The sequence below is a fragment of the Hippopotamus amphibius genome, chromosome 8 (assembly GCF_030028045.1).
Source record: "Hippopotamus amphibius kiboko isolate mHipAmp2 chromosome 8, mHipAmp2.hap2, whole genome shotgun sequence".
NCBI lineage: Eukaryota > Metazoa > Chordata > Mammalia > Artiodactyla > Hippopotamidae > Hippopotamus > Hippopotamus amphibius.
The window spans coordinates 24,592,550-24,607,635 of NC_080193.1; the positions used below are offsets into that span (position 1 = coordinate 24,592,550).

General features: G+C 42.8%; 1 protein-coding gene across 1 annotated transcript in view; it reads right to left on the bottom strand.

Moving 5' to 3' along the window:
• The window catches only part of TMEM132D (transmembrane protein 132D), an 807,498-nt gene that overhangs the window by 144,900 nt on the left and 647,512 nt on the right, over positions 1–15,086 (bottom strand). The window contains exon 5 of the mRNA XM_057747245.1: positions 3,935–4,078. Coding sequence (XP_057603228.1) covers positions 3,935–4,078 — 144 coding nt within the window. The remainder of the gene's footprint in view (positions 1–3,934; positions 4,079–15,086) is intronic.

The window sequence follows — 15,086 nt, forward strand, 5'->3', positions numbered from 1 at the left end:
ATCACTCACACTTCTGTCCACTATCTTACTTTGGAGTCTCTTGAAAGCAGAGCCTGAGACAAGGATTAGGTGCAGGCAGGAAAGTGGTTCATGGCAGCAGATGTGAGGGAGGTAAGGAAGACAAGGAAAGGAAGGAGGGAACACAACAAAAGGTGTATTGTTGATTTGGTTGCCCTGGGAGCACCTTGAACTCAGCCCTGCTGGGGGCCTCTGAGGAGCTGCATGGAAGACACAGGCGTTCAGTAGGATGGAGACAGTGGCTGCTATACGGGTATAGGGTTGCCCTGGGGATGCTCACTTCCCAGAAGGACTGAGAAAGCTCTCCCAGATTTGGAAATATCCCCAAGACAGATAAGCTGAGAGACTCACGGGGCACTAGAGGTGGGATACCTCCAGAGCATGTACAAGAACTTTCTACTTCAGTTACAGCTGAAATCACAGGGGGGCCAAGGTAATGTGGCCACACGGTGCCAAGACCACCTCTGACCACCTTCTTTCATGCTGTTTCCTCTGCTTGCCATGTCCTTTCATGTTTTTTTTAGAAAAATTTTTTATTGAAGTATAGTTGATTTACAATGTTTCAGGCATACAGCAAAGTGATTCAGATATTTACACACATATATATTCTTTCCCATTATAGGTTATTACAAGATATTGAATATAGTTCCCTAAGCTATACAGTAAGTCCTTGTTGGTTATCTTATGTATTTTTTCTTAATTTTTATTGGAATATGGTTGCTTTCCAATGTTGTGTTAGCCTCCACTGCACGACAAAATAAATCAGTCATAAACATAGAGATATCCCCTCCCTTTTGGACTTCCCTCCCATTTAGGTCACCACAGTGCATTAGGTAGAGTTCCCTGTGCTATATAGTATGTTCCCATTAGTTGTCTATTTTATACGTAGTATCAGTAATGTATATGCATCAATCTCAGTCTCCCAGTTCCTCCCTTCCCACTGCTTTCCCCCTTGGTATCCCTACATTTTTTCTCTATGTCTATGTCTCTACTTCTGCTTTGCAAATAAGATCATCTATACCATTTTTCTATGCAAATGAGTCAAAAATTATCCGCACTCTGGTTTTATTAAAACTTCCATAGATTCTACAGCCAGAGTGTGGGTAATTTTTGACTCACCCTTGTAGATTCCACATATACGCGTTACTATACACTATTTGCTTTTCTCTTTCTGACTTACTTCAGTATGTATGACACTCTCTAGGTCCATCCACGTCTCTACAAATCATGCCTTTTTTAATTTAGCCACTTGGATGCACATTCATATTTCATGTCTTAATTGAAGTATTTCCCCCGAGAGCCCTTTCACAATTCAGTTATACACTTTCTCTTCAGCCTTCCTTGTTCATTACTGCACTGTTCACTCATTCATCCCACAAACATCTGCTGAGTACCTGCTACACGCCTGGCATTGTCATAAACGATGGGGATACAGCAGCGAATGAAGGGGACCAAGGTAGCACCGCCCTCATGGAGTTAACATCCAGGTGAGACAGTGTGACTATAAATAAAATGAAAATTTTAAATATATAACATACTTGAAGATATATAAATATACATAATGAACAATTATATAGACTAGACTATAAACAGATGACATATATGAATAAATATGATGGGTGAAGAGTAAGCCGGGATGGGGAAAGGCAGAGCTGTGTGAAGATGTTACAAATCTTATTCAGGAAAGGCTTTGGCAAGAAGACAAAGGAGGGAGGAAGCCGGGCAGCCATAGAGGGCAAGAGAGTTAGAGGATGGAGGAGGAGGGACTTCCCTGGTGGTCCAGTGGGTAAGACTCCACGCTCCCAATGCAGGGGGCCCTGGTTTGATCCCTGGTTGGGGAACTAGAGCCCACATGCTGCAACTAAGAGCCCACATGCAGCAACTAAGACCCAGCACAACTAAAATAAACCAACCAACAAACTTAACCTTAAAAAAAAAAAGATGGGGGAAGAAACAAATGTATGGATACCAAAGGGGAAAGAGAGGGTGAGATAAATTGGGAGATTGGGATTGACACATTTACATTATTGATACTATGTATAAAATAGACAACTGATGGGAACACACTGTACAGCACAGGGAACTCTACTTAATGCACTGTGATGTCCTAAATGTGAAAGAAATCTAAAAGGGAGGGGATATACGTACATGTATGGCTGATTCGTTTTGCTGTGCAGTAGAAGCTAACACAACATTGTAAAGCAAGTATACGCCAATAAAAATTAATTTTAAAAAAAGAAGATGGGGGAGGAGAGAGCCTGTCTGAACAGCTAGAGGAAAAGCAAAGTCTCCAGGGTGGCTGGAACAGAGGTGGCAAGAGGAAACATGACAAGAGTGAAGTCAGAGTTGAGGCAAGCGAGGCCGGGTGGGCTGTATTTCCCCTGTCCTTGTAAACACTTTGGCTTTTCCTTTGAGACAGAAGGAAGCCAGTGGATGGTTCTGAGCTGAGGATTGACATCACCAGGTTCACACCTAGATCATCCTGGCTGCTGCATGTGGCCAAGGTGGCCACTGGGAAACCAACGAGAAGGTCATTGCTTTGACCAAGGAGAGTTACGGTGGCTTAGGCTGGGGTGGTGGCAGGACATGGTGGGGAAGGGTTGGCTCCCGGGTGTGTTTAGAAAGCACTGCCAGCAGGATTTGCTGAAGGACTGGATGCCGGGAGAGAGAGAACGAGAAATCCAGGATGTGCTGAGGTACTGCTCTGAGACGCTGGAAGGATGGAGGTGCCATGTACTGATGTGAAGGGGCTTCTGGAATAGGCAGGCGGCGGGGTGTTATGTAATGTGTCACACGGCTCCGTTGTTTCTTCACATCTCTGCCTTCTCTCTGAGCAACTAAGGACAGGGACGTGCCTCTAATTTGTGGTCCCAACATCTGAAACGGAACCCAGTGCTTAGCGGCGATTCAATCTGTGTTTGTCTACTGCCTTCTCGCGGGTGGAAACTCACCCAGTGGTTCATGTAGGGGCAGAGAGGTCCCGCGGTCCCTGTGCAGACCAGGCAGGAAGGCTGGTGGGCTCTGACTAACCCAGGAACCACAAAGATGGGAGTCCTCCCCTCCCCCGTGTGCGCCCGTCGCCAGCCTGGGGTGTTTGCTGGGAGGCTGGCTCAGAGGAGGTGCTGGGATGCCTTTGCCTCCAGGGTGGGTGGTGGCGGCATGACAAGCCCTTTTCCCCTGCCTACTGGCATCGTGCTACAAGCCGACTGGCATCATGCTACAAGCCGCCTGGCATCGTGCTACAATCCGCCTGGCACAGCAAACTCAGAGTCCACTCCCCTCCCCCCCAATACATCCCCCAGAGGGCCTTTGTTTTAGATCACTTTTGCATTCAATTTAAGACAAGAAAGAAGAACCCAGAAGGAAGGAAGGAGTCTTCAGCATTTAAATGAAGCACGGTAAGAGCTCCCTAAGTGGCAGAGAACTTTGCGGGTTGGCCAGGCAAGTGGAGAACGGTTGTGAATCAAAGCTGAGTGTAACTGTATATTTTATACCCCCACTGATTTCCCACAAACGCTTTGTACACCGGAATCGTCTCAGAGCGTGGCTGCATACTTGTCAGTGTAGCTTCTGACACCTCCTTCCCTTCCCTTCCCAGCCAGGCGGTGGGGGGACAGTAACCTCTATTAGGATGGTGGTCCCTCATCCCTCCTCAACCTCCCTAGGAGGCGGGAAAGAGGCCACAAGCATTTGGAAATGCAGAAGGTCAGGAGCATCACAGATCAGGACTCTCCCCCGCACCGCCCCCCCCCCGCCCCACCCCGCGAGCAGTTCCCATCCTGTTCTATTCCTGGGCAGGGAATACAAGCAGCAGGATAACCAGAGTGGGATGGGGGGACCCTGTTGTCCCAGCCAGTCGATGAACACATGCTGAAACGACAGTGGATTTCTGCGACACCGGAAGATGTCAACTTGCCTTAATGACGTCTTCATCGGATGATCGGCACTCCACAGACTTGAGCAGATCCGTCACTGCGCCGTCCTCCTCCACAGAGACCACCCTCACCGGCACAGCCACCGTCTTCCCAGTGAGGATGGCTGTGTTCAGGATTTCTGCCTCCTGGAAGACCAAACACATCCTGCCGTCACATCCCTGCTGGTGTGCAGACCGCCTCCCCACCCCCGCTCAGTCTCAGAAAGCCTGGTGATGGGCACCGGTGGAGAGGTCACCAAGAGGTAAGTTTCCGCCATCACCCAGACTTCCCCATGAAGAGTATGATGGGGAAGGGGTGTCATATGTGGGGGTGGAGGAACCTCACCATGTGTCAGGACCTGTCCTAAGCACTTTACAGATATGGGCCTATGAATTCTCACAGCATCCCTGCGCACATTCCTATTCACTCTATTTTGTAGATGGCAAAGAGAGGTTTTGTCACTTGCCCGAGTTCACACAGCTAGGATGCAGTGAGGGTGGGATTTGAACCCAGGATGTTCAGCTCCTGAGTCCACGTGTTCACCATTCCAACTGGTGTAAATTCACAAAAAAAGATTCCAACGTAAGCAGTCAACTGCTGGCCAGAGGAGCAAGTTGCCTAGATTAGTAAGAATGCAGGGGGAACGCAGAGGCTGTGAGAGACCCTCACTCTGTAGGCTGTGGCTCAGGCTTCTTTCACTTCCTGTCAATTTTCTCTGCTTGTTGGAAATGCTATGATGGCCCCAGTGACACTGCCAGAGCCCCATCAATGTGACACATGCACGGACAATACACACACACACACGCATTTTCCCTACTTAACATTCCTCCAGAACTCAGTTCAACACATGTCTTTGGGGATGTCCCTGCTCGCCTCGGTCATTTGCTTGCGGAGCCAAGAACATGACAGTCCTTCAGAGCCCAGGAAAGAAAGGCACAGTCTCTCCTTCAGGGCTCCTGACATCATTGCCATTTTACTGTTATAGCTGTTCAATCCTTTCACCCCTCTTCTAGACGGTAAGTTCCACAGGCTGCATCTGCTTTCTGCTCACCAGAACCTCACCCAGAGCCAGTGGAAGGCATGGAGAAGGGCCCAGCAGGGAAGGAACTGGAACCCACGTCAGCATCATCATCGCCTTGCTCTGCATGCATCTCAGGCCTCTGTGTGTGAGTACCTTCTTTTTCCATTTGTATTTGTATTTGTATTTGTATTTTTATTGAAGTATAGTTGATTTACAGTGTTGTGTTGGTTTCAGGTGTACAGCAAAGTGATTCAGTTACATATATATATGTATACATATTTATTTATTCTTGTTCAGATTCATTTCTTTCTTTTTAAAATTTATTTATTTATTTATTTATTTATTTATTTTTATTTATTGGCTGCGTTGGGTCTTCGTTGCTGCATGTGACCTTTCTCTAGTTGCAACTAGCAGGGGCTACTCTTCGTTGTGGTGCGTGGGCTTCTCATTGTGGTGGCTCCTCTTGTTGTGGAGCACAGGCTCTAGGTGCATGGGCTTCAGTCATTGTGGCACATGGGCTCAGTAGTTGTGGCTCATGGGCTCTTGAGTGCAGGCTCTGTAGTTGTGGCGCATGGGCTTTGTTGCTCCATGGCATGTGGGATCTTCCTGCACCAGGGCTTGAACCCGTGTCCCCTACAATGGCAGGCAGTTTCTTAACCACTGCACCATGAGGGAAGTCCCTCAGATTCTTTTCCATTATCAGTTATTACAAGATATTGAATATAGGTCCCTGTGCTGTACAGTAGGTCCTTCTTGTTTATCTCTTTTATATATAGTAGTATGTATCTTTTAAACCCAAACTCCTAACTTACCCCTCCCCTGTCTTCCCTTTTCATAGAGAAGATAATCATAGTTTGTTTTCTATGTCTGTGAGTCTATTTCCGTTTTGTAGATAAGTTCATTTGTATCATTTTTTAAATTCCACACATAACTGATATCATATGATATCTGTCTGCATGACTCCTTTCTTCTTGGCACCGGGTACCTCAGGTGACTTTTCCCAGACACTGAGAAATAATAATCCTTACTCTGCACCTCTCCCCAATGTGCTCATGCCTTCTTTGGTTACTCTTATACTCTTGTGGTCTGTGAATTGGCACAGTCCTGGGAGACCATATGAGCCCATTTCTCAGATGGAGAACATTGAGCCCCAAGAAGCAGAAATCTCATTCTTCTCTGCAGGGATTGTCTCTTCTAATCACATGAAGATCAAAGTCCCCTTGTAACTGAAATCTCTGTTTAACAAGACTTCCAAATTCTAGCCCATGGCATTCTCAGTTCAATCCCCATTCATCACATCTGTCGTATTCCAAAGAGGTGCTGTGTCGGCCAGCACACTGAGTTTCTTCTGTCCGTCTGGACTTGACAGGCCTAGCCTTGGTACAGCATCAAAAAAACATCTGGACAGGCGCTAGGAGCTGGTTAGGGAGGGTTTTACATCTCTTAGAGACAGGCTTGCAAAGATTCTTGTTAATTTGGTTTTCATGTGAAATCACAAATGCCTGTTTAGCTGCATGCCAGAAGAAGACGTAGAAGTTTATCATCTTAAAATTACATAACCATTTTCCTTATGTTAACTTTCTATTTCTTATATAAGATCTTACTTTTCCTTTATAGGACTTGGTTCATTTTATACTTAGCTCATTTGGTTTAGCCTTTGGAAATGATTTTATATATATATATATATATATATATATATGTGTGTGTGTGTATATATTATATTTATATATATATATATATCTTCTTTATTTTAATTCTAAAAGACAAGACTACAGTTTGTAATGTTCTTAAATTTCAAAGACCATGCCTCAAACGGTCTGAATATGCATAGGCCTCCAAATGCCCCACTGCTTAAGCACTTTTCTTTTCTCCCCTTTTTTCCCCTCTGGTTCCCAGCTGGATTTGATTTTATTTTGGGTACAAACATAGTAAAAGAATAAAGGAGCCCAGTCAGAATGTGGTGCTACTTCCTGCTGCCTCTGGGGAGGAAAAAGGCCAGGAGTATTTTTCTACTCTAAAGGGTAGAGATCAAAAGGAACTATTCTCACTTTGGGAAGAAGTGGAAAAATGCATTTTAACTCTCGGGCCCAAATTGGCCCACCTCAAAGGGAAAAAAACAGACTAGAGGAGCAGTATTACTACACCAGTTTCAAAGAAAACAATCTTGCACATCAGTGGTGGGAAAGTAAAGAGCATGTCTGCTCCAACAATGAAACTCAGAAGACCTTTAACGCATTGGCAGTCAGGTCACCATTCTGACAAAGGACTCTGGGGTAACCAATGAGCAGCTGTGAGCCTGCACATCTGGGGTGTTTCCTTGGCCTCGAAACAGAACGCATCATTCTGCCTGCAGGATCTTGGTGGGGATTAGGGACTGAGATTTCAGGTTTGGTATTTCCCTGCCTTCTCTGTATAATTCTCTGACATCAACCACCTTCTCTTAATTCTGCTCAATATTTAATAATCACCTAAATGAGAAAATAATATGAAAAAGAATATATATATATGTGTGTGTATATATATATATGTGTGAATCACTTTGCTGTACACCTGAAACTAACCCAACATTGTTAATTAACTATAGTTCAATATAAAATAAAATTAAAAAAAAGAAACCTAGATCAAATCCACCCAATAATCCATGGACTTCAATAATCTATGGACTTCATGGTTATACAAACCAATATATTCCCTACTGTGTTTTTTTAAGTTGTTGCCGTGTTTTGTTTGAATTCATTGTTTGTTTCTTTAACTTGCATTAGTAAAGTGCTGCGTAGAGCAAAAAATAAAATTAAATTAAAAGTAAATTAAAGGTGAAAAAAGAAGGACTTCCCTGGTGGCACAGTGGTTAAGAATCTGCCTGCTAATGCAGGGAACATGAGTTTGCGCCCTGGTCCGGGAAGATCCCACATGCCGCAGAGCAACTAAGCCTGTGTGCCACAACTACTGAAGCCTGCACACCTAGAACCCGTGCTCCACAAGAGAAACCACTGCAATGAGAAGCCCACACACGGCAACAAAGAGTAAACTCTGCTCTCCGCAACTAGAGAAATCCTGCATGCAGCAATGAAGACCCAATGCAGCCAAATAAATAAATTTATTTTTTTTTTAAAAATGATGGAAAAAAGATAAAAAGAACCTCCTTTTGTGCATTGCTTGCTTTCTCCAGAAGTTGAATGATGTGTGGATGGCTCACAAAAGTCTCTAGGCAAGAGGATGGTGGTGAAAGTGCCTATAGAGCCCTGGCTTGGGCTGAGACGTGATCCCATAAAACCCTTAAAGCTTTGGCTGCTTTATTGCCATGCATTCACCTTATCAGAGCCCCTGAGCCTAGGAAAAAAGCAGCATCTCTTGAGAAAGCTCTGTCTTAGTTCTTACTGGTAGCTGCATGCTTGCCTTCTGCCACCTGGACATCCTGTTTTTGCAGTAAGTCCTTCCTGGGAAACTGACCACACAGCTGCAGAATTTCAGGGTCACCAGAGGCTAGAAAGGGGCATAAAAGGGGAAGAGAAGCTGACTCTGGTGCCAGGAAAAGGGACAACCTCGTGAGTGAGGTCACAGATCCTTTTCTTGGAACCTAACTCATTATCCTCTATTGTAAGGAAACAATAACTGTCCTCATTTTGCTGGAGAAATGATGACCCGCATCTCAGTTTGGAAAGCCCCTAGAAATAGATGCTGGGAAGAGGCTTCAAGGGCCATTTGTTTGGGAGGTTTGGGAAACTTCAGGAAGGGAGTGTGGAAGTGGTACAGGGAAGAAAACGCAGCCAGTGAGAGTGTGTGTCCTGCCAGTGACCACAGTGGGGGGCCGGAGCTTAGTCCTGAAGGGGTTGATCTCTATTATGAAATATACCATGTATTTTATATTTCAATAGGTTGAAATGTATTATCATATATTTCTCTGTGGGGAAGTTATCTAAAATACACACCTAAAAATAATACCACGGAGGGGTGAGGGAGCTGGGGTATTTATACCTCCAGCTTGCTGTGTGTGCAGGCATGCAGCCTTCGACAGTCTCAGTGAAAGCTCCTGGCAGACAGTGACACTAGGTCTGGAGCACTGTGGAAGGGTGTAAGGGAAACACATACAGCACTGACAGTCTGCTCTGACTTAAGTGTGAAGTAATTTGTCATACAGAGGTCTGATGGATTGGAACCAACATCAGAGTGTTTGTTTGTATTTTAAAAATGTTCTCCTGCTTCTTGGATTCTGATTTTCTCTTTGTATATGAGCACAGTCATTTATTCACATGTATTCTTGAATATTAATTTTAAAACAGAGGAGAAGAAGATAATGGGTACAGGGAAACATTACATGAAAAGGGGGACCTTCTAGAACACATCAAAAACAGAAATAGACTCACAGACAGAGAAAAAACTTATGGTTACCAAAGGGGAAAAAAGGAGAGAGGGCTAAATTAGGAGTTTGGGATTAATAGAGACACACTACTATATATAAAATAGATAACCAAAAGACCTACTGTAAAACACAGGAACTATACTCAATATCTTGTAATAACCTATAATGGAAAAGAATCTAAAAAAGAATATGTATGTATAACTGAATCACTTTGCTGTACACCTGAAACTACCACAACCTCGTAAACCAACTATATTCAATAAAAACAAAAAAACAAACAAACAAAAAAAAAAAAAACAAGCACGTCAAGAGATGGATTTGTGTGTTAGAGACAGTTTGGAGCTCATCCAATGTTCATTCTGCCTTCCTGCCTACCTAACAAAATGCTAACTTCATTTTAGGCTGTAAAATGCCCAGCTAAACTTATTGCATCTTTTTGGCTGCCCTTAAACTGTGACATAGTTCTGGTCCATGAGCTATAAGTGGCAGTCACTGGGTGATGCTTCCAGGGAAGTGTGTTTTTAAAAAAATGCAGATTCTAAAGTTTGTTTTGCATTTCCCCTTCTTCCTGCCCACTGTGTACAGATGATGCTGGACTTGGGGTTGTCTCTTGTAGCCCCAAAGTTGGAGTTTGCTGTTAAGAGCCACATGGTTCAGTGTAGTACAGTGGTTAAGAGCAGAGAAGCTCATATGGGATCATTGGTTTCAAATTCCACTCGACACGATTCACTGGGTGACCTCAGGCAACTTATGTAGCTTTTTTTTGGTAATCTTTCATTAAATATACTTCGTTTGTTTATTTATCTTTACTTTTTGGCTGCACTACGTGGCATGTGGGATCTTACTTCCCCAACCAGGCTTCAAACCCACACCCTGAGCAGTGGAAATGCAGAGTCTTAACCACTGGACAACCAGGGGAGTCCAACTTATGTATCTCTTGGTGCCTAAGTTTTCTCAACTATAAAATGAGGATAACAGTGCCCACCTCTTGCGTTTGCCCCAGGTTTAGGTGGGTTAATAATTGCAGAGTGTTTACAGCACTGCCTGGTGCCTAGGAAGTTCTGAGTGTCTGATAAGTACCCAAAGCTGCATGACGACTGTAGTGGAGTGAATAGTGTCCCCCACAATTCCTGTCCACTCAGAACCTCAGAATATGAACTTATTTGAACATAGTCTTTGCAGATACAAATTAGTCATGCTGGGTTTGAGTGGGCCTTAATCCAGTGACAGGTGTCCTCATAGGAAGAGAAAACACAGTCAGAGGCACAGGGAAGATGGTCCTGTGAGGAGGAAGGAGGCAGAGATGGGAGGGGTGCAGCATCAAAGATGCCAGCCCTGATCGGAAAAGATGGCAGTGAAGTAGAGGGATGTGGAATGCATCCCTCCCCACAGATGCATTGGGCATGCACCAAAAGATGCAACAAATCCCACAGAGAACCAACTTAACACCAGCAGATGACCTCAGACACCAGAAAGGACTGCAAGGATCCCGACATAACCTGTAGGGAGGCATCTATGACGGCTGAAAGAGGGTGAAGCGGCTGAGCTGTGGCAGATGGGAGGGAGTGAGAAACACACAGAGGGTCTGCACTACAGCTCAGCATTCCCAGACTGAGACATCAATTCACAGCTGAACAGAGGGTCCAGGAGTGGGAGGGTGGGAACCAGAGAGCTGGTTCGGGGTGAGAAAAATTGTTGCCAGTAAGGTGACGGACAGAGAGGACAGGAGGGAAGAGGTCTGCAGAGAGGAGTGCCTGCCCCTGAGAGCTGCCCAGCCATGATGGCAGCTGGATGCTGCAGGCTCACAGGCAGGGGGGAGGAGCTGCAGGCACAGCCTCTCTCTCTTTTTTGGTGCCTGCAGTGGGCAGTGGAGGGACCCCTGTGGGCCACCTATGGCACTCATGGATAACAGGGACCCTCAGTCCCTTGGGCCGGGCTAGCTTAAAACCCCTTGGAACGCCAGCAGCAGGGAGGCTGCCGAGAAGAAAGAAGCCTGGGGAAAGGCCCAAATCTGAGACATTCTGTTTACACCTGAGCCACTGGCGCCCCTCTGCAACAGGCACCTCCAAGCCCAACTGAAACTACAGAGCACCACTGCTCACTCACTCCCAGGGGAAGGAGCCACTATTGTACCCTTTCTCTCCCCACACACCAACGCTTACAGACAAACAATAAAGGAAGCTCTGCTGGTCACAGAATAATACAAAAAAACTCCAGGCGAGTAGAAGGACACTTACAGCTGAGACTCTAAGGAAGCAGAAATATTAGTATCAATTCTATTGAACTAGTCCATTCTGGGATCAGTTCCAGTTTTTTGCTTTTTGTTTTTTTTTTTTGATTACAATCTTAGTCCTAAGGGATCTACAAGTTTTATAACACATTTTTCTTTTTATTCTATTTTTTATTGTATTTTTCTTTTTAGCCTTTTTATATACTTCTATTTTTAGCTAAGTTTTTGGTAGTATAGACTATACAGCTCTCCTACCATCCTTTCATCTCTATGCTTTATACATTTCTATTCCCTTCTTTTTATTTACGTATTTCCAGGCACACTACTTTCTTCTGTTCCCCTGTCTTCCATCCAATTTTAGTTTATTTTATCTTAGCATAAAAGCAACACTACTGATCTGCTCAGACTCCTTGCTCTATTCTTCAGATGACACACTGCCTTGGTATTTAATATTAGGTTTTTGTCTTTATCTTAGTTCTTAGTACAATTGTCTAATTTCATTCTGAGAATTTCCATTCTGTCTGGTGGTACTCTAGCTCTTTTTTATATTTGATCCTAGCTTTCAGTATCTCCCTGGATGTGTGTTTGCAAGTGTAAGGTGTTATTTGTTTGTTTGTTTGTTTTTGCTTTTGTTTCTGTTTTGTTCTGTTTTGGTTTTCAATTTCTGTTGGGTTTCTCTTTGAATATCTGATAGCACACTGGGGTTCTTCTGTCAGGCCTTTCCAGAGCCTTATGTCCTAATGGATTCAGTAATTGTGTGTCTTATACATGTATGTGTTTCCTAGACTTAGTATTTGTTTAACCCAACACTCGGACATCAGTCTGGGGCTTGGATAGTCTTCTATAAACCCCTTTATCACCAGGACAAGCAACCCCAGAAGTTTGGACTACCATGAGGAAACAAAGAAACATTATGCAGTCAAAGGAGCAGAAAAAAACCCCACAAGACCAAACAAATGAATAGGAAATAGGAAAAATGCTTGAAAAACAATTCAGAGTAATGATAGTAAAAATGATACAAAATCTCAATAACAAAATAGAGAAAGTACAAGAAACAGTTCATAAGAACTCAGAAGAACTAAAGAAAAAACAAACAGAAATGGATAACAAAATAACTGAAATTAAAAATACTCTAGATGGTATAACCAGCAGAATGACTGAGGCAGAAGGACGAATACGTGAATTGGAAGATAGAATGGGGGAAATAACTGCCGCAGAGCAGGAAAAAGAAAAAAGAATAAAAAGAATAGAAGACAGTCTCAGAGACCTCACTGATAAAATTAAGCCTACCAACATTTGAATCATAGGCATCCCAGAAGAAGAAGAAGAAAAAAAGAAAGGGTCTGAGAAAATATTTGAAGAGGTTATAGTGGAAAACTTCCCCAACATGGGAAAGGAAATATTTGACCAAGTCCAAGAAGTACAGAGAGTCCCATACAGAATAAACCCAAGGAGAAATACACCGAGACACATATTAATCAAACTAACAACAATTAAACACAAAGAAAAAAATATTAAAAGCAGCAAGAGAAAAGCAACAAATAACATATAAGGGAGAACCCATAAGGATAACAGCTGACCTTTCCACAGAAACTCTGCAGGCCAGAAGGGAATGGCAGGATATACTGAAAGTCCTGAAAGAGAAAAACCTACAGCCAAGAATACTCTACCCAGCAAGAATCTCATTCAGATTCAACGGAGAAATCAAAAGCTTTCCAGATAAGCAAAAGTCAAGAGAATTCAGCACCACCAAACCAGCCTTACAACAAGTGTTAAAGGAACTTCTCTAAGTAGGAAACACAAGAAAAGGAAAACACCTACAAATACAAACCCAAAACAATTCAGAAAATGGTAATTGGAACACACATGTCAATAATCACCTTAAATGTAAATGGATTAAATGCTCCAACCAAAAGACACAGACTGGCTGAATGGATACAAAAACAAGACCCTTCTATATGCTGCCTACAAGAAACCCACTTCAGACCAAGGGATACATATAGACTGAAAGTCAAGGGATGGAAAAAGATATTCCATGCAAATGGAAGTCAAAAGAAAGCTGGAGTAGCAATACTCATATCAGACAAATTAGAGCTTAAAGTAAAGACTATTACAAGAGACAAGGAAGGTCACTACATAATGATCAAGGGATCCATCCAAGAAGAACATATCACAATGGTAAACATCTATGCACCCAACATAGGAACACCTCAATACATAAGGCAAATGCTAACAGCTATAAAAGGGGACATCGACAGTAACACAATAATAGTGGGAGACTTGAACACCCCACTTACATCAGTGGACAGATCATCCAAACAGAAAATAAATAAAGACACACAAGCTTTAAATGACACATTAGACCATCTCGACTTAATTGATATTTATAGGACATTTCATCCAAAAACGACAGAATACACTTTCTTCTCAACTGCACAAGGAAAATTTTCCAGGATAGATCACATCTTGGGTCATAAATCAAACCTCGGCCAGTTCAAGAAAATTGAAATCATATCAAGCATCTTCTCAGACCACAACACCATGAGACTAGATATCAATTACAGGAAAAAACTGCAAAAAATACAAACACATGGAGGCTAAACAATTCACTATTAAACAACCAAGAAATCATTAAAGAAATCAAAGAGGAAATAAAAAAAATCTACAAACAAACAACAATGAAGACACAACAGCCCAAATCCTATGGGGTGCAGCAAAAGCAGTTCTAAGAGGGAAGTTTATAGCAATATAGTCCCACCTTAAGAAACAAGAAAAATATTGAATAAACAACCTAAGCTTACACCTAAAACAATTAGAAAAAGAAGAACAAAGAAACCCCAAAGCAAGCAGAATGAAAGAAATCTTAAAGATCAGAGCAGAAATAAATGAAAAAGAAATGAAGGAAGCAATAGCAAAAATTAATAAAACTAAAAGCTGGTTCTTTGAGAAGATTAACAAAATTGTTAACCATTAGCCAGACTCATCAAGAAAAAAAGGGAGAAGATGCAAATCAACAGAATTAGAAATGAAAAAGAAGTAACAATGGACACCACAGAAATACAAAAGATCATGAGAGACTACTACAAGCAACTATATGCCAATCAATTGGATAACCTGGAAGAAATGGATACATTCTTAGAAAAATACAATCTTCCAAGACTGAACCAGGAAGAAATAGAAAATATGAACAGACCAATCACAAGTACAGAAATTGAGGCAGTGATTAAAAATCTCTCAACAAACAAAAGCCCAGGGCCAGATGGATTCACAAGCAAATTCTATCAAACATTTCGAGAAGAGCTAACACCTATCCTTCTCAAACTCTTCCAAAATATAACAGAAGGAGGAACACTCCCAAACTCATTCTATGAGGCCGCCATCACCCTGATACCAAAACCAGGCAAAGATGTCACAAAAAAAGAAAATTATAGGCCAATATCACTGATGAATATCGATGCAAAAATCCTCAACAAAATACTAGCTAACAGACTCCAACAGCACATTAAAAAAATCATACACCATGATCAAGTGGGGTTTATCCCT